The following is a 20505-nucleotide window of genomic DNA, read 5'->3' as shown; positions in this document are numbered from 1 at the left end:
TCTTAACTGTGTACATGCTGCTGCTGCTGCTGCTGCAAAGTCGCTTCAGTCGTATCCGACTCTGTGCGACCCCATAGACGGCAGCCCACCAGGCTCCCCATCCCTGGAATTCTCCAGGCAAGAACACTGGAGTGGGTTGCCATTTCCTTCTCCAATGCGTGAAAGTGAAAAGTGAAAGTGAAGTCGCTCAGTCGTGTCCGACTCCTAGTGACCCCATGGACTGCAGCCTACCAGGCCCCTCCGTCCATGGATTTTCCAGGCAAGAGTACTGGAGTGGGTTGCCATTGCTACTTCACAGTAATCTGCAGACTAATGAGCTTATAGCAAAGTCTGTACTTAATGCGATGACTCAGTATCTGGTGGCAGCTGACATTTGAACCATGCTGCTGGGTAACTGATAAACAATGAAATTCACCCATATCAGAACTGTGCAGAGACTACCTAGATTTAAAAGTTAGGTGATTTTTATGCTTAGTTAGTAAATGGATTAGGGCCAGTGTGCCCTGTTTTTGAGGATGCGAAGAGTCCCACTTTGTGGGAAGACACTAGGTTTTAATTCCAAACAGAATTCTTACCAAGTTGGATATGAAGTTGGGGAATTTGAAGGAGTGGAGTGAGCCTTCTGAGAGGGCACGAATGGCATGGGCCTTGGAAGGTCTAACTGTATCTGAGCAGAGCAGAGTCTCTTTGAGATTCCTGAGTTCTAGCCCTTATACTACAGTGATGTAAAGCTAGCATAGAATTCTAATACAATCTCCTTGATAACTGAAACAGCTCATGTTAAACAGTTCTCCAATTTAAAAAATGCATTTAAAACACTGGTGTTTTTATTTTTTTTTTAATTTTCATTTTCTTTTGACAAATGCCATGTGTCTTCTATGTGCTGGGCACTGTCCTAGAAACTGACAATAAGCAAATCAGTTATGGACTCTGCCTGCAAAGAGCCTCATCTAATGGAGGAGATGGGACGTTCACTGCACAAAACACAGGCAGTTACAGAGTAAGTACCACAAAGGAAAGGACGAGGTGTTAGAATGAGGCAGACAGACTGAGGCTGTGCAGTCAGGGACGATGTGGAGACCAAAGGAAAGACTGAAGTTAGCAGATGAAGAGTAATGAGGATGGAGTTCAAAGAGATTACAGAACGAAGAAGTCGCAGGGGTAGAAGAGACCTTGTGCACCAGGAAAACCAGAAAGTGAGCGTGGAGTGTGATGTGATGGCAGATGAGGGGAGGGCGAGGGAGTTAGGCAGTGGTCAGAAGGAGGAGGCTCCTGTAGGCGAGGAGCCCACAGGCGACACGTTACAAAATACAAAGAGCACAACAAAGGGCTCTGAGCAGAGGTGACATGATCTGACGCACCTATGTTTAAGGAGATCACTTGCTGTATAAAGAACAGTTTGGAGGGGAGGAAGAGTGGAAGGGAGTCTGTGACACGGTAAGACAATGAACTATTCGTCTTAAGAAGCCATATATTTTTAATCAAATTTATTGAGATATACTTTACTTACAGTAAAACACATCCAGTTTATGTGCACAGTTCAAAGAGTTTGATAAAAACACTCAGTAAACCACCAGCAAATTGAGGTAAAATTTGCATCACCCCCAAATGCCCTCATGTCACTCTGTAGCCAACACCCCCATCTTCTAGTCCTGATCTGACTCTGTAACTCCAGCTTAGGTTTTTTTTTTTTTTTTTGACAATTTCACATTCTAAATGCAATCCTAAGAGAACCACTCTTTCATGCTAGCTTCTCTTGCCTGGCATGATGTCTTTGAGATTCACCCACATTTTGCATGGGGCGGTAGTTCACTTCTTTTATTGATGAATAGTATCCCCTTGTCTGGAATTTGTTTACCTGCTCGTGAACATCTGGATTGTTTCCTGTTTGGGGTTATGAACATTTATGTACAGTATTTGCAAGATTTATATTTCAATTTTTCTTGGATGAAAATCCAGAAGAACTGGTAAATGAATGTTTAAATTCACAGGAAATACACTGACTCTTTACCAAAGTGACTATCATTTCACGCTCCCACAAGCAATGCAAGGGATTCCAGTTGCTCCACATCTTTGATATCACTTGGTTTTCTCAGGATTTAAAATTTCGTCATTCTGCGTGTGTAGTGATGTGTCATTATGGTTTCAGTTTGTTGGCTAATGATACTGAGCACCTTTTCCTGTGCCTGTTGCGTGTTCACAGGTAGAGTTTCTTTTGTAAAGCAGCTTCCCAATTTGAGCTGTTTGTCTTCTGATTAGGTGATAAGGTTTTTTTTTTTTTTTTTATGTATACTGGATGCAGGTCTATTGACAAATCCATATTTTATAAATTTTTTCTCCCAGTTTGTGGCTTGCCTTTTCAAATGCCTTCTGAAGAAGTTTTAAATTTTGCAGTAGTCTAATTTGCTTTCTCCTTCCTGATTTGTACTTTCTGAGTCCTATCTTTAAAAAAAAAATCTCTTCCTTATGGTAAAAGTAACAAAGATTTTCTATGTTTTCTCCCCAAAATTTTAGTTTTAGTTTTTAAAATTTAAATGATGTGAGTTCATTTTTTACATGATGCAAGGCAAAGCTGGACTCGATGGACATGAGTTTGAGTGAGCTCTGGGAGTTGGTGATGGACAGGGAGGCCTGGCGTGCTGCAGTCCATGGGGTCACAAAGAGTCACACACGACTGAGCGACTGCACTGAAGGCAAAGTTGGAGGCTTATTTTTGCATTTATGGATATCCAACTGGTGCAGCACTGTACGCTGAAATACCCCATGGAAATACCTTGGCACGTTTGTTGAGAGTCAACTAAATGTGTTTGCATCTGTTTCTAGCTATTTCAGTGTAGTTCCATTGAAAACACTTTAGAACATTTCGACATATGATCTCTGTTACATATTCTTAAAAGATCCCGTTAAAAATGTGAAAACTATTCTTAACTCATGGGAATAACAGGTTGCAGGCCATAGCTTGCTGACCTCTGCTCTATGTATCCACTCTCATGATAATACACACTTGTTGATTTCTATAGTTAGGGAGTAAGTCTTGAAATCAAATAGTGTAGCTCGTTCACTTCTCAGGGAATAGAGATTCTGAAAGCCACACAAAGCAGCCAAAAAAAAAAAAAAAAAAGAATTCTAAATACTGGCAAGGATATGAAGAAGCTGCAACCCTGATACATTGCCAGTGGGTGTGTAAATGACTCAGCCACTCTGGAAAACAGTATGGCAGTTTCTTATAAAGTTAAACACAGTTCTGCCATATGATCCAGAAATTCCAATTCTGTACATCTACCCAGGAGAACAGAAAACGTTTGACTACACAAAGACACAATCTTTACAGCAGAGTTATTCATAAAATCCCTGAAGTGGAAACAATCCAAATATCCAGCTACTGGTAATGAACCAACAAAATGTGATATATCCATACAATGGAATACTAGTCAGCAAGAAAACGAACAAATTATTGAATCTGCTAAATCATGGATGAATCTCAAAAATAATGTAAGTGAAAGAAGCTAGTCACAAAAGACTATATATTATATGCTTCCATTTACATGAAATGTCCAGAAAAGCAAGTCTAAAGGGACATTAAGTAGATGAATGGCTGTTAGGGACCTGGAGATGAATGATCTTTTTGGGAGTGATAGAAATGTTCTAAAACTGGATTGCTGTGATGGTTGTACAACTTTATACATTTACTAATAATCACTGAATTACACTTAAAATGGATGTTTTATCATATATAAATTATACCTCAATAAAGTTGTAAAAGAATACCTAACACCAAGTAAACAGTGAATTTGCAGAATGTTATATTCATTATGATAGAATACATATAAATGTAAAAATATAATGTACACATACATATATGTATGGAGTGTAATATATATAGTACAATGTGGATTCAGAAACTAGATACACACCCAGATCAGATATACTGATTGCAATTGGGGAGGGAGGGAAGGAGAGAGGGAGGGTTAGGGCTGAGGAGAACAACAGGGCTTTTCCTTCAGGTCATATCTGAAGGAAAAACAAACATGGCAAGATGTTGACATTTGTCCATTTTGGGTGGTAGATGCATGAGTTTTCCCTAAATCATATTTTTTGTATAAATACTCTCCCATATTTTTTCAATTAAAAATCAAAACAAAACTAAATTAAACCAAAAGCAAACATAAATGATTACCTAGTTCCTTCAATAATTTTAATTCCTTTATGGCTTTAATTCGAATATCAAACACCACCTAAAATAGAGAAATAAACTAATGACTGTGTATAAGTTAAAAACAATGGGAGGAAGGGAAAATGAAGATTATCAGTGTGTGCATATGCAGATTATCTGAGTTACTAATTACCTGACATTTGACAATTTTTGCACACTTGAAAAAAAGTTACTCCCTTCCCTGAAATTCTCCCATAAAGTCAAAGGGAAAAACTTAGATCTTGGTTAAGTTTTTACCAAATTGATAATAACTGGAACAGAAAAAGCCTCCTACAGAAAACTTTAGAAAACTAAAGACATAATAGTAGCAAAAGGCAAAAAAATTGAAAAACAACTCACCTTTCTGATGATAGCAAACAAAAGACACTGTAGACAATCATAATTTTTTATGTCAAGAATGATGAATTTAGGGCCAATAAGCATTAACTATATAAAAATGTACTAATCCAAGAGTACTATTTAAAATTTCTATGTAAATTATCTTATTTTAGACTTTTTTTCTTTTTAAAAAAATTTAGGCTAATTGCCTCTAGGGCACAAAATTGCGGAAATTTAGGGATAAAGATAATCATAGACTCTACTTTCCCACCAGTGCCCCTCTCCCAGCTTGTCCCACCACCACTTCTGCTGTGCCAAGACAGAGCAGAGCCTGCAGTAACCAAGGACTGCATCAGCCTCCTGCTCAGGGTCAAGGAGGTAGGTCTCTTGAGCTATGTGGTACTGACCTTATATTATCCCCACTACTGTGCAAACAAATATTAATGCACCTTGAGAAACTATAATTTTATATAAAAGAAAACATTCTAAGTTTTCAAAATGAAGTTACAGAAAAAAAATCTTAGAGACTACACAAATGTAAAAAGATGTTTTCTGAAATTCTGTTTAAGGAAACCAGTATAACAGTCTTAAATGGGAAAAAAATGAAGAAAAATCCTTTTTAAGAGCAACTGGCTTTATATAGAGCAGAGTATACTGTAGAGCAATTTTAAGATGAACTTTGTAAAATCCAAACACCAAAGAACATAAAACCAAAACAAATACTTGGCTTAAAAAGTACAGAAAAAACTCTTAAAAATACCATTTCATAGTTATCAAAGTCAGAAGATTCCATGAACTAATTAAAAAGGTAATTCTCACATTCTAATTCTAGGCTTTGGAGGGGAAAAAAGGCACAATTTCTTGACACGTGTCAAAGGCTAACAAAGGTAAATAAGCAATAATCAAATGTTACAAATAAAAAGGTGACTTCTGAAGATTTATAAATTTACAGAGATGTTTGTTCCAGAAGATTAGGGTACTACTTTTTAAACAAAATTCTATTAACTAAAAAATTGTCAGCCACACTTATAGTCTACTCACTGTGTTAAGAGTTGCTGATATTTTAACTTGCTCCTCTTCAGATTCTAATTGGCTTAAATTTTTAACTTGGAGCCAGTTGATCTCATTCACAGTATCGATCCATTTCCCTTGTTTTGTCAACAAACTGTAGGTAAAAAGACATTTTAAAAATGTGTGTTCACACAGTCCTTTTATGGATCAGAGAGGATTGGAAAATTCATGCTTTTCCTTAGGCACCACTTCCAAAATTTACCACTTAATGTGGCTAATTAAGGTGACCAAGTTCTACTGAGTTGGGCTTTTGAATGTTGACTATCTTTTTAGGGCAGTGTTAGTATTCTACAGAGTCTATATTCATGATTCCAAATATTCTTTGCCTTATACAAATAATTTGTTGCCACATTTTTCAAAGAGAACTGTTGTAATTGAACTATCAGTTGTTAACTTCTACGTGTGTACTATAATTACTAAGGGAGCCTGAAAAAGGGATTCCCTGGTGGCTCAGACAGTAAAGCATCTACCTGCAATATGTGAGACCTGGGTTCGATCTCTGGGTCAGGAAGATTCCCTGGAGAAGGAAATGGCAACCCACTCCAGTACTCTTGCCTAGAAAATTCCATGGATGGAGGAGCCTGGTGGGCTACAGTCCATGGGGTGGCAAAGAGTTGGATAAGACTGAGCGACTTCACTTTCACACCAAAAGCTCACCCACAGAATCCAGAAGCAGCTTACCAGCAGGAGAGCACGCACACTGCGCAGACTGACACTGGGCCAACACACCGTGTCCAATGGAGACCACGCACACCATACACACTGTGTGTTTGTATTTCTATCACAGAGGTTAAAAATCTATTATGATGGCAGATGGCAGTGGAGTATCTTGTTCTAACAAGATTTTCCTACAGATAATAGTAAAGGTTCCTGAGGAAGGAGTGACTTCTAATTTTCACAGAGGCACTGAATGGGCCAGCAGAAGGCCTCTTTAGGAGTATGTAGCAGAGAACTCGGAGAAGGTAATGGCACCCCACTCCAGTACTCTTGCCTGGAAAATCCCATGGATGGAGGAGCCTGGTAGGCTTCAGTCCATGGGGTCACTAAGAGTCGGGCACAACTGAGCGACTTCACTTTCACTTTCATGCATTGGAGAAGGAAATGGCAACCCACTCCAGAGTTCTTGCCTGGAGAATCCCAGGGACAGAGGAACCTAGTCAGCTGCCGTTTATGGGGTCACACAGAGTCGGACACGACTGAAGCGACTTAGCAGCAGCAGCAGCAGAGACCTAAAACACAATTCTACACTTCATTTCAGTTATTCCACAATGGGACTCCACCTTGAGTCAGCAATCCTAAATGTGGCAAAGCTTAAAGCACAAAGATGCTCCCTGAAGACCACTTTCAAATAATGAAAACTGGGTAATGACAAGGGTGCTCACTAAACTATTTAGCACTTGCTATATGCAGACCCGTGTAAGCTCTTACCTCCTTCAGTCCTTACAGGTGTATGAAGCTGGTACTAATTATTATGCTCATTTTACAGAAGAAGAATCTGAGCAGAAAGAGATGATGTAACTTGCCCATAGTTACATTACTAGTAAGTGATAAAGCAAAAAACAAAGCCAGGCAGCTGGCCCCTGAGGCCTCGTCCCTGCCCACTCCTCACACAGGAGCACAGGTGGGGAAACACAACATAGGTTATTAAGCAGCCATGAAATGATCTGTATAAAGAGACTTCAAACATGAGGGGAAAGCAGGATTTAACTATTTATCTACAAAATTGTCACTATGTTTCTTTTAAACACTAAAAGAAAAAAAACCTTCAAAACAAAACCCCAATTATTTTAGCTCAGAAAGCTGACAGAGATGGTCACTGCACGAATGGTACAGGGATGCTGTTCTGGGGCTCCTGTTTTCACCCCCTGTATTTCCCAAGTCCTAAAAAACATATATTGCTTTCTAAAAAGAAATACAGAATAGAAGTTTAAATTAAACAAGGTGGGCACATAAGTGTCTGGAAAACACTTGTTACAAAGAGAGTGGTAAGTATACACAAAATAAGCACAGGTCACAGTGCCCTGCTTCTCTGAATCACAGCCACTAGTACATGATAAGACAGAGCCTGTAATCTAAGTGCGTTCACAGCACTGATAAAGCAGGAAACTGACCCACTGGGCATAATCTACAGCCTTCAATGTATGGAAACTGGGGGGCTTACGGTATATGATACAGTGATCATAGAAATGTACTGGCACAGACATGGGTAACAAAAATGAAGAGAGGAAGTGCTTCTAAATTTCAAATGTGACTCACAGGAATTGAGGGTGTAACTCCCCACATAATTGCCCTACCTGGGCAGCTGGAGAATGGCAAACAGATTCTAACAAAAAACTGAACTGCCTTCTGAGACTCTTGTGACAAGACAGACAAGTCATAATACCCTCCTCATGAAAAATTTTGGGAACTTTCTTTGTGAGAATGTGCCCTCAGTCTTATGATGAGTACTAATTAGAATTATTTGATAGGATTCTGCTTTATTGCCAACTAACCTACACTATATCTAGCCTATACCTATATTATTTAGTTACCACATTTACCAAATTAAAAAAAAAAGAAATCACATTATAATATCATTTTTTTCCAGGTTGCCTAACCAAGAACATTCTTATTTATGATTTATAAAACACAATGTCTAGGAATAAAAAGAAACATTTAACTCTTATCATTATTAACATAAAGCTTTAGAGTTCTAAGAGGTAGCACTGTAACTAAAATAACTTTAAGAAGCATTCTCTCTCTTTAGCATGTTACCTGTTACCATTATTAGAGCCCTGGATTAAAACTGAGCTTCCGTTTCTGAGGCCTTGCTCTCTGAATGTCTTTTTCAAGTCTTCCTTGGGAATGGTGATCCAGCTCTCTCCACCTCTAGATTCAGTGTTGTTGATTAAGATGACTCCCTCTGGAATTGCTAGGGCTGTGAATACAGTGCCTATTTCCGCATTAGATGGAAAGACATGTGGAGATTCTATCAACTGCTGGCACTCCTCTCCCTCACTGCTTGTTGCTACATGAAGAACATTTAAAAGCAGAGGTTCACAGTCGCTACCGGTTGGAATCTGGATTCCACCAACCTACAACAATATCAAGTCAACCGTTAGTACAGTTCATATTGGGCAAAGTTAAATCAACATAGTAATGCAGTAAAAGACGTTTGTAGAATAATTCTCATCTTTTTTTTTCAAGTGAAATAAAGTTTTCACAAAATCTCTTTGAAGTATCAGAAGCACAACTTTAGATTTTGAAGCTTTTTCTTAGCCATCGTTTACTTTTTAGGAGACAGATCTCAAGTGGAGACAGACCTCAAGTGGAGACAGACATGTGAGTCCTCAGAGGTGGTAAAGACATGAGGAGGACCAAGGACAGTCTGTGGAGGGGTGAGATGCTCCCTCACCCCTTTCTCGACTGTGCTCCCTTAGTCACCTCCACCTCTACTCAGTATAGCGTCCCGCCCTGCTGAGTCCTCATCCCGAGCCTGGACAGACCCTCCTGGGCACTGAGCTCAGTGCAGTGACTTACACCTTGTGCCTGAAGGACAGAGATGGATTACTCACCTCTGTGTCTAGCTTCAACACAGCCTGGCCCCATGGAGATGCTCTACAACTATCCCTGAACATATCACCAGCACGGATTGAACTTAGAATTTATTGGACATTCAGCAGTTTTCTAATATATGTGCTGTCACATATGCTGAATAAAATTTTATCATAATAACTTAAAACATATCCAAAACTCTCAGGACATTTCTTCAACACTTTTTTACCTCTACCCCATTCCATACAAAGATGTCTTCTCCGTCAGTGATTTCAATTTCACACAGTGCCAGGTCATCTCCTAGGAAGATGAGATTGTCAGTGAAACTGTTCTTATGATCCTCAAAAAGAAAAAAGTATTTAAAGACAGAGCGGAGATACAAACATCTGTCTGAAAAAGCATTCTCATTAAGGAAAATTAAGAAAAAGGAATTATGGCTATTATACTGATATTATTTTTATCTTTATTCCTTCCATCAGGCTTTTACTTTTTTTTTCTCATTTTCATTTTATGCAAGCATGTTCCCCAAAAATTTTGTGGGCATGATAGCAGGAAAAAAGAATCAATATAAAAGGTCAGCTGTACTTGAGACTGTGAGCACAGAGAAGACTCACACGTCACATGGTCCTCACCCCACCACTAATTAGCTGCACGTCCTTGTGGACTTCAAGCCTCTATGCTCAGTTTTCTCATTTATGAAATGGGGATAAAAGAATTTTGTGAAATCAAGTGAGAATTTATACAAACACTTGTCTTAGTCTTTGGCTCCATGAGTCCAAGATAAATGTTACTGGTGTTACTGCTATTAATGTTTTGTTATTATTTAAAGGAAGTACTTTTAAGCTCTTAAAGTACTTTTGTCTTGTTACCAAATCTGAAGTTGAGAACTGTGTAAAAAAACCAAGCTGTATTAAATATTTAAATAGTTTCAAGCCATTTTGCTCAGAAGTTTGCGGTAATATAAAAAAAATTTCCAAAGCTTTAAAATTTTTGTTTAGGTGCTAAGAAAAGTAATAGGCAGAGGGAAACTGGCCAAGAGTAGAAAATCATATGAGCCCCACAAAAAATGCAAATATACAAAATAAGTTGCTGTGTCTTAATATTTATCTTACCATTAAGTGTCTGGCAAACATGAAGTCCTGCTGGTACAAACTTTGCAACACTAAGAACCATATCTCCTTCCCAAAATTCTAACAGCTGCGGAATATGAATGAAAGAAAAGAAGACAATGAAAAATAACACAGAGATTAGTTTTCCAGATTAAATAAGGAAGAGCACTGTGCCAATTTATGTAGCTGATACAAACGAATACGACAATGCCCACCCAGCATCAAAAATGGGGGAAGAAGGTATTTTTCATCGTGAACTTAGTCAAATCCAGTTAATCTCACATCCATTAACGATGAAAGAACCTTGACATACACAAAGAGCACAGTGACCTTCTCAACAACATCCATTTCTACTTAATTTACTGGAAGACCACTTTTATCAGAAGGCTCATCTGTGTGCCAGCCCAGGAATCCTGGTCCCAAAGAACAAAAATTAGGTGTTTAATCAGCCCTATTCAGGGAGAAGCAGCACACGTGAACATTGTTGCTTCTTGAAAGGAATGTCTCCCTTCGTAAATTTAAAAAGTGGCACTACCACTTTATTCAATAGATTAGCAGGGATTTTTTAAGTTTCTAGCTCTAGGAGTCTAAGGACTGTGGCAACCTCACCAAAACAGCATCACTCATAAAGGTCAGTCCTATTCAGCCTCTCTCCACAGTATTACAAGACAGTTCTCTTAAAAAGAAATCTCAGGGACTTCCCTGGTGGTTCAGTGGCAAAGACTCTGCACTCCCAATGCAGAGGGTCCAGGTTTGATCCCTGATCAGGGAACTAGATTCTACATGCCACAGCCAAGAGGTTGCATGCTGTAACTAAGACCTGGCCCAGACTAATAAACAAATAATAATAATAAGAAACTTCATACTTACACATGATTACTTAACTGTGTCAGTCACACAGACTCCTGCCTGTGGGTTAATTCTAAGGTAATAGAGTGTGTGCGGGTGTACAGTACATACTCAGTCACATCTAACTCTTTGTGACCCCAAGGACTGTAGCCTGCCAGGCTCCTCTGTCCATGGGATTTCCCAGGCAAGAATACTGGAGTGGCATTATTAGAGAAATGCAAATCAAAACCACAATGAAGTATCATTTCACATTGGTCAGAATGGCTGCCATCAAAAAGTCTACAAACAATAAATGCTGGACAGGGTGTGGAGAAAAGGGAACCCTCTTACACTGCTGGTGGGAATGCAAACTGGTACAGCCACTATGGAGAACAGTGTGGAGATTCCTTAAACATCTGGAAATAGAACTGCCATATGACCCAGCAATCCCACTGCTGTGCATACACACTGAGGAAACCAGAACTGAAAGAGACACATGTACCCCAGTGTTCACTGTAGCACTGTTTACAATAGCTAGGACATGGAAGCAACCTAGAAGTCCATCGGCAGACAAATAGATAAGGAAGCTGTGGTCCATATACACAGTGGAATACTACTCAGCTATAAACAAGAACACATTTGAGTCAGTTCTAATGAGGTAGATGAAACTGGAGCCTATTATACAGAGTGAAATAAACCAGAAAGATGGTAATGATGATCCTATATGCAAGGCAGCAAGAGACACAGATGTAAAGAACAGTCTTTTGGACTCTGTGGGAGAAGGCGAGGGTGGGATGATTAGAGAGAATAGCATTGAAACATGTATATTACCGTACGTAAAACAGATGACTGGTGCAAGTTTGATGCATGAAGCAGGGCACACAAAGTCGGTGCGCTGGGACAACCCAGAGGGATGGGATGGGGAGAGAGGTGGGAGGGGCGCTCAGGATGGTGGGATGCATGTGCACCCACGGCTGATTCATGTCGATGTATGGCAAAACCCACCACGACATTTTAATTACCCTCCAGTTACAATGAGCTAATTAAACACCACTGGAGCGGCTGCCCCTCCTTCTCCGGGGCCCTCCCGCCCTGGGTGGACTAGTGCCACCTGCACCTCCTGCGATGGCAGTGGGCTCTTACCACTGCGCCACCCGGCAAGCCCTAAGGACGGGATGCACACGTCAAAACACCAAAAGGCACAAACGTCATGGCAGTGACCAAGGCCTTCTCCCCTTGAAGCGCTACCCTAAGCGGGGTCTACCCAAGTCTACCTACATCAACACTGTCAGGACTGGCTCAGAAATAAACTTTTAATGGAAAAGTTCACAAGTATTAGACGACTTTAGAAATCTTGATCCTGTATTAAAATATCATTCAAAGCAACTAAAGTTAAAGAATAAAACGCCTGCTTTTCTTTGTACAAGGGGGAACTCAGAAGAAAGCTAGTAATTTTGATAAATGATACAGTTTTTCAGAAAATTCATTTATTTCTATGGGGGAGTGCTTCCATTTTCTATTGCTCTTTTCCTTGACAGGATGTAGTGTGGGGTAAAGTAAAATTAAGAAAAAGAAACAGTAGGGAAACCAGGGCTGGAGTCCGAGTTCTACTGCTAACTAATGTCTGACCCTGGGCAAGCCATTACATCTCTTTAAGTCACAACTTCCTCATCTTTAAAATGGGGCTATCTTGTCCTCCTGAAGTTGAAGAATCAAATGATACAATTTATACGAAAGCACTGTAAGCAAAATAAAGAGCACTACTGCTGTTGTCATTAAAATACAACTGGATAAATTATTGGCAGACCATTATTATAACCATGTTTGTTTCAGGAGACATTTTCCTTCCCTTATAAATCTTGTTAATAAATGTTATTCCACAATGAAAGCAAGAAAAGTTAGTTGCTTTTATTTGTTTAGTGGCTCTTGGTTTTAGGCAACATAATTATCTATCTTTTTACTCCTTTTAAAAAGCAATTCTTTCATTTATTTTCCCTGACAGACAACCTTATACGCTTTCTCTCCCCCAAATTAAATACACCAGGCTTGCTTCTTCTCTGAAAACGTGCTGACAGGACCCTTTGAGTCTTGACTGTGAAGAAGAGCTCTTTAAAAACACAGACAAGTGAGGGGAGACATTTGGGCCATCCCTCCACGCAAGTGGCAGATGTAGGATTTTCCTAAGCTGCTGTGAAAAATAAATAGCTGAATCCTAAACAGAAGTTTAAAAAGGAAAATCCAGCTTGAGATGGACCTTAATGTCTGTTAAGAGGAAGTGAGGCTAAATTACCTGAAATATTGATTGTCGAAGATCTCCTAAAGTTTTCCTTTTATCAAAGGTCAAATCCCACATGCTTTCTGTTTGAGACACTACTGGGTGCAGAGCCCCATTGAAGAAATGATAATGGGGGCCGAGGTGGAGATGCAACTCAATAGTATTGTTTGTAGAATCACATTCTGCCCTTTAAAGAGGCATAAGAAACACATAAATGCCATGTTTTTATAAAAGATACTGTTTTATCTCAAACCAAAAATATCTGATTTACAACATAAAGAAGTTCTCCACTTAAGTAATTATAATTAACATTCTTTTCTTCCGTGCTCCAAGAGGTCACATTTCAGTTTCTCAATAGCTCTGCCACCGTGAATTCCAAAGAAAATAGTTTTAATGTACGCTGTGCAGTGTTACTCTGAACAAATATTGAGACTTGAAATCTTCGAATGCTGAGATTATCATTACGAGCAAAATGCTGGAAACATGCTCCTAAACCGTGGTAAGTGCTATGGCCTGCCTGCTGCATTCCTTCTGGTATTAGCAATCGTCCGCCACTCTTCCCCAGTAGCATACTGGACACCTTCTGACCTGGGGAGCGTGTCCTGCAGTGTCATATCCTTTTGCCTTTTCACACTGTTCATGGGGTTCCTGTGGCAAGAGTACTGGAGTGGTTTGCCATTTCCTCCTCCAGTGGACCACGTTTCGTCAGAACTCTCCACCATGACCCGTCCGTCTTGGGTGGCCCTGCACGGCATGGCTCATAGTTTCATTGAGTTACGCAAGCCCCTTCGCCACGACAAGGCTGTGATCCATGAAGGGGTTACAATTTCTATTTTCCTCCTTCCTTCCACTAGACCTCACAGACCCTCCCATAAACTATCTGAAGTCAGCCTCATGATCCCTGGAGTCTACTCTCTCCAGGTCATATGTCCTCAGCAGCAGCCTGGCATCTGCTACATTTCTGAATCCATGGAGCTTCTGTGAGGCACTGCACCAAAAACACTCCAGAGCTCAGCCAATGGAGAGCTAGATGACTCAGGTACCTCAGGCACAGTTCTGTGAATGTGGTCAAAGACACATTAGCTTTTGATGAACACAGTATAAAGCTTAGTGCTGGCTGACTAAAAACCCCCTGGGCTGTTCCTGTTTTTAGTACTAACTGCTAATCCACACCACCATGGAGGTTGGTTATTTTTCACACTTCAGATATTTGACTCTGGTAAATTTTTATATTTTTTAGTGCCTTGATTTTTGTTGAGATTTATTTCCTTTGATCTTAATTTGCTATTCAGTCAATTTATTTTTTCTCAGCTTCAAATCAATGATAAAAATGTTGAACACATACCTGCTATGTATGCAGCCCCTTGAGTCTATAAGGAGACTGTAGGAACATCCATTTCCCTAATCCAGTACCCTATGGACCCACCAACCCAGAAAACAAATAAAAAACCAGTTCTTCACGATCCAAGGTTAGACCTCAAAAGAAAAATGTTGAGATCAACAAGTTCTCACAAATCATCCATTTAATAATCCATTGTAAGTTTTCGCCCAAGACTGACATTAAGCCCAACAGTCTGCAGACCCCACATTTCCTCCCTTTGCCTGTCTCTGGTGTGTCGTTGTTAAGGGAAGCACACTGATCAAAACTGCCCACCCTGGCCAGGCACCATGGTAACCATTTGCATGAGTTGTTTTATGACAGGAGGTCCTGATAAGGAATAGGAACTAATAAGCCACCACCAACCAGAAGAGTTCGGGAAAGGCGGAAAGGAGATGCCACGTGTCTGTCCACTTCCCAGAATCCCTCTCGCCAGCATTCATCTTGGCTGAGCGATGCGTGCGCCACCAGGAAAGACCCTGAATTAGAATGATTGGCCAAAGACCACCCGGAAACTAATCCCATCACCATAAAACCCGAGACTGCGAGCCACACGGCAGAGCAGTTCTCCTGGGTTCCCTTACCCTACTGCTGCTCTCCACCCGGGTGCCCTTTCCCAATAAAATCTCTTGCTTTGTCAGCACATGTGTCTCCTTGGACAATTCATTTCTGAGTGTTAGACAAGAGCCCAGCTTCAGGCCCTGGAAGGGGTCCCCCTTCCTGCAACGCTGTCACTACAGGCCAGTTCTCCACAACTACTTACACATGAGGGGGAGTTTTCATGACAGACTCTTGTCTGTGCCAAGGAAATAACTCATTCAGTACAATGGAGTGCTCAGATTTCTCTAGTTTTCTTAGACTTTGATCCCTACTTAACAATGGCCATTTAAGTGTCATTATTTCATCATTCTCACAGATAAGAGTAATTTCAAAGTAAAAGATACTCTCAGCATTAAAATTCAGCAGCTAATAACAAGACATTGGCATTAAATAGTTGACTTTTTTCCTTCTTTTATTTTTATTACTGAATACTTAAGACCTCAATTAGGTCTTTGCTCCCCAGAAAAACCATTCAAATTCTAAAAGTAACTTAAAGTTACCTTTTTATTTGTAGTTCAATGTTAGCTGCATCCATTTCACTCAGCAAATGACGTGGAACCTTGTATCGTGGGTTAGCTCGAGCTGTGAACAAAACTTTTCATTAACTTGTGCTGACTAAATAAAATCTGGTTGCTGAAAAGGAAGTATGGAAAACTATAAAGGACCGTGATGGGAGCTAGGAAAGCTTCCACAATTTGCGTGAATACAAATTTTCTCTGGATCTTAGTTTCCCCATCTATAAATTGAAAATATTAAAACATAAAAAAGGTAAACAGTTCTTTAAGCCAAGCTAGAGAATTCCATTCCTTCAACTCTTTTTAAATATACCTTTTAAAAAGAACATGTGCTATTTTCTTCCTGATACCAAATGATCATTATAAATAAAAGTTCTAGAAATGATGTTTTTTAATGTAAAAGAAATAAATATTACCTATAATCATCCTCCTAGGGAATACTGCTAAAATGTGATCTATATACTTCTTTTTTTTGAGGATCTATATATACTTCTGATGTTTATTCTATACAGTGTGTCTGTACACACACACACACACACACACACCCCACACACACCTATTTAAAGCAACTGAGATTACAGTCAACAAACACATAACTTGCTTTTTCATTTAATACACTGTGAATATTTTTCCAAAGCTTTAAATGACTGCATGGTAGCCCATCCTATAAATAGCTTAATTAATCCATTTCTGTTGGACATTCGGGTGATGTCCAGTTTAGTCATTACTACAAAGTAACAGGGGTAACGAGTATCTTTGAACTAAAAATTTATACACAGCTCTGATTATTTCAAAACAAATCCGTACGATTATTGGCTTAAGGTTTTTAAATACATACAACCAAACCAGTTGTATTACTTTATATACCTACCAAATGTAGAGGGAGTGCTAATTGTTGAGAACCAGATTAATAGAAATACTTGATTTGGGAGGAAAAATGTCACTCACTGCTGTTATGATTCATGTTTTTTGGTTATGGGCTAGATAGATCTTTTTTGGCAGTTTATTGGTTGTTCTTATTTCTTCTTTTGTACATTATTTATATCCTTTTTCCAATTTACTACTGAGCACAATGGAATAAATGTAAGAGCACTCTACAGACAGGGAAAATAAATCTGTCATATATGTTTCTGTTTTCCATCAGCTTGTCATTTGCCTTTTGGCATTGTGTAATAGGGTTTATGTGGGCTTCCCTGGCAGCTCAGATGGTAAAGAGTTTGCCTGCAATTCAGAAGACCAGGTTCAATCCCTAGGTTGGGAAGATCCCCTGGAGAAGGGAATGGTTACCCACTCCAGTATTCTTGCCTGGAGAATTCCATGGCCAGAGGAGTCTGGCAGGCTATAGTCCAAGGGATCATGAAGTGTCACAACCGTTAGTCACAACTAAGTGACTAACACACATACACAGTTAAGGTTTGCATCACTTTTCCTTCATTTTTTTTGTTGCTTTCAAGCTAAGGAAGGTCTTTTCTATCTTAAGATCAGAAAAATACCTACATTTGAAGGCTTCTTTTTTACATAAACATTAAAGGAAGTATAATTTCATGAAAGGGATAAATATAATCACTTGTACTAACTGTTAATTTAAGTGATTAGCAACTAACCAACTTCCCAGTTGTATTTGCAGAGTAATTCATTTTCCCCCTATTTATCTGAAAGGCTACCTTTTCATGGATTAACATCCTAAAAATACTTAGATCAGCTTCTGGGCTTATTGCTCAATGATCTGTCTACCTCTGCATTAGTGCTACATTGTCTTAATTACTACAACATTATAAATATGTTTACACTGATACAGTAAATTTTCCTTTAGCATTTTCTCTTCAGTTTTCATTAATTTATCTTTTGAGGTGAACTTTAGAAGCATTTTGCCAAGTTCCATCCCTTCAACCCCCTAAAAAACCATCAAGATTTTGTCTGGATCTTTATTTAAGTCCTAAGCTAATTGGAAAATTGTCACTTAGTACATATTCTAATTATGTACACACTGAAGTTCAATTCAGTGAAAAAAACATGTCATCTGAAAAAACTGATATATATTTCTACAATTGTGAATTTAATTTTTCTTCAATATTTTTTATCAGAATAATTACCATATTTTTTTCCCCTCAGGGAAAAAAAACCTTTCTGGTCAATAGAACCATTATATAATTATTACTGTTTCAGGTCCAGAGAGTTAATTTCCTTTGATTCATTGCAAATCAGTAACTACTTTATTCTTATTCTTTATAAAAATGATCACAGTATCCTCATCTGTAATCATAGATATGTTTCAATCTAAACAGCTTTCTTAGTTAGAATTTTTCACTTTTGCATAAATTCTGGGAAGTGATTTAAAAAAATTCTTACAGACTAATTAATGTTAGTAGCTTAAGCTCTAAAATTTATCATTGTGGATCTCAGTGTTTAACTTCCACCATGGTATGAGTTCTCTTAGAAGATTCAGCAAAGCGGGCTTCAGAGATACTTCAACTGCTTAAAGACTTATTACCTTGAGGTAAAGGAAAAAAGAAAATAAAAGGGAACACATGAAAATAAGACCAAGGCCACTTGCAACCCAATGACAACACACGCCCGAACTGCAGAGACAAGCCTGAATGGAGAACAATTGTGTCTGCCCTGCTCACACAACAAGAAAACATGATGTGACCCAAGGAAATGCCATTGTGAAAATCTAACTATGGCTTCATATTATCACCTGGTGAAAAAAAACAGAAACATATCATCTTTTAAAAATGACAAAATGTCGTCTTTCTTGTATAGTTCTAGTTAACTTGAAAATATTTTAAAATATCCAAGAGTAAACCTTCTTCTAAAAGGGCAAAACTTCAAATAGCACTCAATATTTATCTTCTATAGTCATCAACTTAAACAAATAGGGACATTTATCTTGCCATACCTTCAGGGGGTCTCTGTAACTGGGATTTTCGATAAAACAGCATGTAGGCACTTTCTTTTCCTTGAAATTGCTGTTCAATATCCCTTTCCTTGATTGGTTGGACTGTGGAATCATTTATATCAAACCAGTGGGGACAGGAGGGTCTATCATTTAATGTTAAGGATTCTGAAGTAAGTGTCTTGAAAAGTCGTTGATCATTTCTTTGGATATCAGACTCAGCCTGGAGAGAAGAATCCTTCAACAGACGAACTGTACTTTCATCTGAACTGAGCAGAAATATCTGAGAATGAACCTGCAAAAACTGTACAGAAACAAAAAACAAACATTAGGTTAACAAAAAAAATTTTCATTGACATGATTAAAAAAATTTTCCTTTCTGTGTATGTCAACTTTTTGGCCTGGCCAGTTTAAGAGGGAAAAAAATTTCATTTGGGCCATAATAAAACATTTAATAAAAATCAGAGTGCTTTCTGTTGAACAGTCTAATAGCTATATCCAGGGAGAAAGCTGCCATGACACAATCTTTTTTATTGTTTTTTTTTTTTTTTTTGCACATTCCTACCCCTAGGCCCTAGCCTCTCAGCACATGCCCTGTGATGACACAATCTTAAACATGTTTTAATTATATCTCAATAACTGTTTTAATGCTGTTTTAAAAAGTCTTTACTGAAACAGATTACATAGAATAAAGACTTTCAAAATGTTTAAAGCAATCCAAACAAAGCACAAAACAAAGGAAATTACACAATGAAGCATCATAGAAGATAATCCTGACAAAACTATGGGATATAGTCATAATTACAGGCTTACATGAACTAAATTAAGTATTGTCTTTCCTGGAAGCTGACAGGCTAGCTCAAGAAATCAAAACATTGAAGGTTAAGTCATAATCCCAAAGATGCTCAAATTCCTCCAGCTAAAGGATTAGGAAGAAAAAAATTTTTCTTCCCCAGCCTATCCCACCTTTCCACCCCTACTCCACTCTTCTCTCATTCCCTAATTTCTACATGGCCTGTATCTCTTCCTTTTCTCTCAGCACAAACTACTTCACACAGAAAATCACTTGGGGGCATATGGAACATTTTCTTAGCTCATTGAACAACAGAGAAAGGTGATTTTCTCATTTTTCTCTTGGAAAGGAAGAATTTGTAACAATCCATACTCTGATCAAACAGATGACCCAGAGGTAATACTGTTAACACTATATATAACAGATAGTAATATAGTTTCAGTAATGAATACTTTCCATATAGCAATTTTTTTCTTTGTTCGATAGTTGAAGATTAACTATTTTAAACTTCAAACTTCAGTGTAGTCTAGTTCCAGTAATGGCAGAGAATTTTATTTTTAGAATAACCCCACTGATTAAAAATCATAAACGTTATGCAAAATAAAGAAAACAACTGTTTGAAGAGGAACCAAAAACAGACGAAGTGGGGGTGAGGGGGGCATAACCCTTCAAAAAGGGAAACGAGCTAGGTGAGCTCCGCACTGACCCGCCACTTCCCAGTCTGCTGCACAGAACGATAGAGAAGAGAATTCAAGTGAAGGGCAGGAGTCTTACTGGACTCAGGAGGCAGAATCTGAGAATGCCAGAGAGGCAGGAGAGTGAAAGAGAAAATTCCAGAAGTAACCCTATATCAAAACCTCCCCCCATCCTTGGCTGACTTTTGAATGGCACATGTACAGTCTGAGACCCAAGGAACCGAGCAGAAAGCAACAGCTGGGAGATCCAAGATATAAGCAGAGATTTAGGCCCCCTGCT

The 20505-nt window shown here is 38.8% G+C and overlaps 1 protein-coding gene across 43 annotated transcripts in view; it reads right to left on the bottom strand.

Moving 5' to 3' along the window:
- Positions 1-20505, bottom strand: part of USP40 (ubiquitin specific peptidase 40) — an 89594-nt gene that overhangs the window by 39797 nt on the left and 29292 nt on the right. For 37 of the 43 annotated variants that reach the window (XR_015155213.1, XR_015155215.1, XR_015155221.1 and 34 more), the window contains 8 exons: positions 18741-19041; positions 15827-15908; positions 13364-13535; positions 10249-10333; positions 9366-9436; positions 8357-8676; positions 5573-5696; positions 4178-4235 (listed from right to left, as the gene is read on the bottom strand). Coding sequence is in view for 7 of the 43 variants with exons in the window: in XM_086377238.1 (XP_086233364.1) it covers positions 4178-4235; positions 5573-5696; positions 8357-8676; positions 9366-9436; positions 10249-10333; positions 13364-13535; positions 15827-15908; positions 18741-19041 (1213 nt within the window). In the remaining 36 variants the exon portion in view is untranslated. Of the gene's footprint in view, positions 1-4177; positions 4236-5572; positions 5697-8356; positions 8677-9365; positions 9437-10248; positions 10334-13363; positions 14150-15826; positions 15909-18740; positions 19042-20505 lie in introns of those variants that run through there. The other 6 variants (XR_015155259.1, XR_015155261.1, XR_015155260.1 and 3 more) reach the window with 3 other exon arrangements.

Source organism: Bos grunniens, chromosome 3 (assembly GCF_055505025.1).
Source record: "Bos grunniens cultivar Pamir isolate PY7600 chromosome 3, Bosgru_T2T1.0, whole genome shotgun sequence".
Lineage (NCBI taxonomy): Eukaryota > Metazoa > Chordata > Mammalia > Artiodactyla > Bovidae > Bos > Bos grunniens.
Note: the sequence above shows the minus strand (reverse complement) of the source record. Positions and strands in the feature narration are given on the sequence as shown.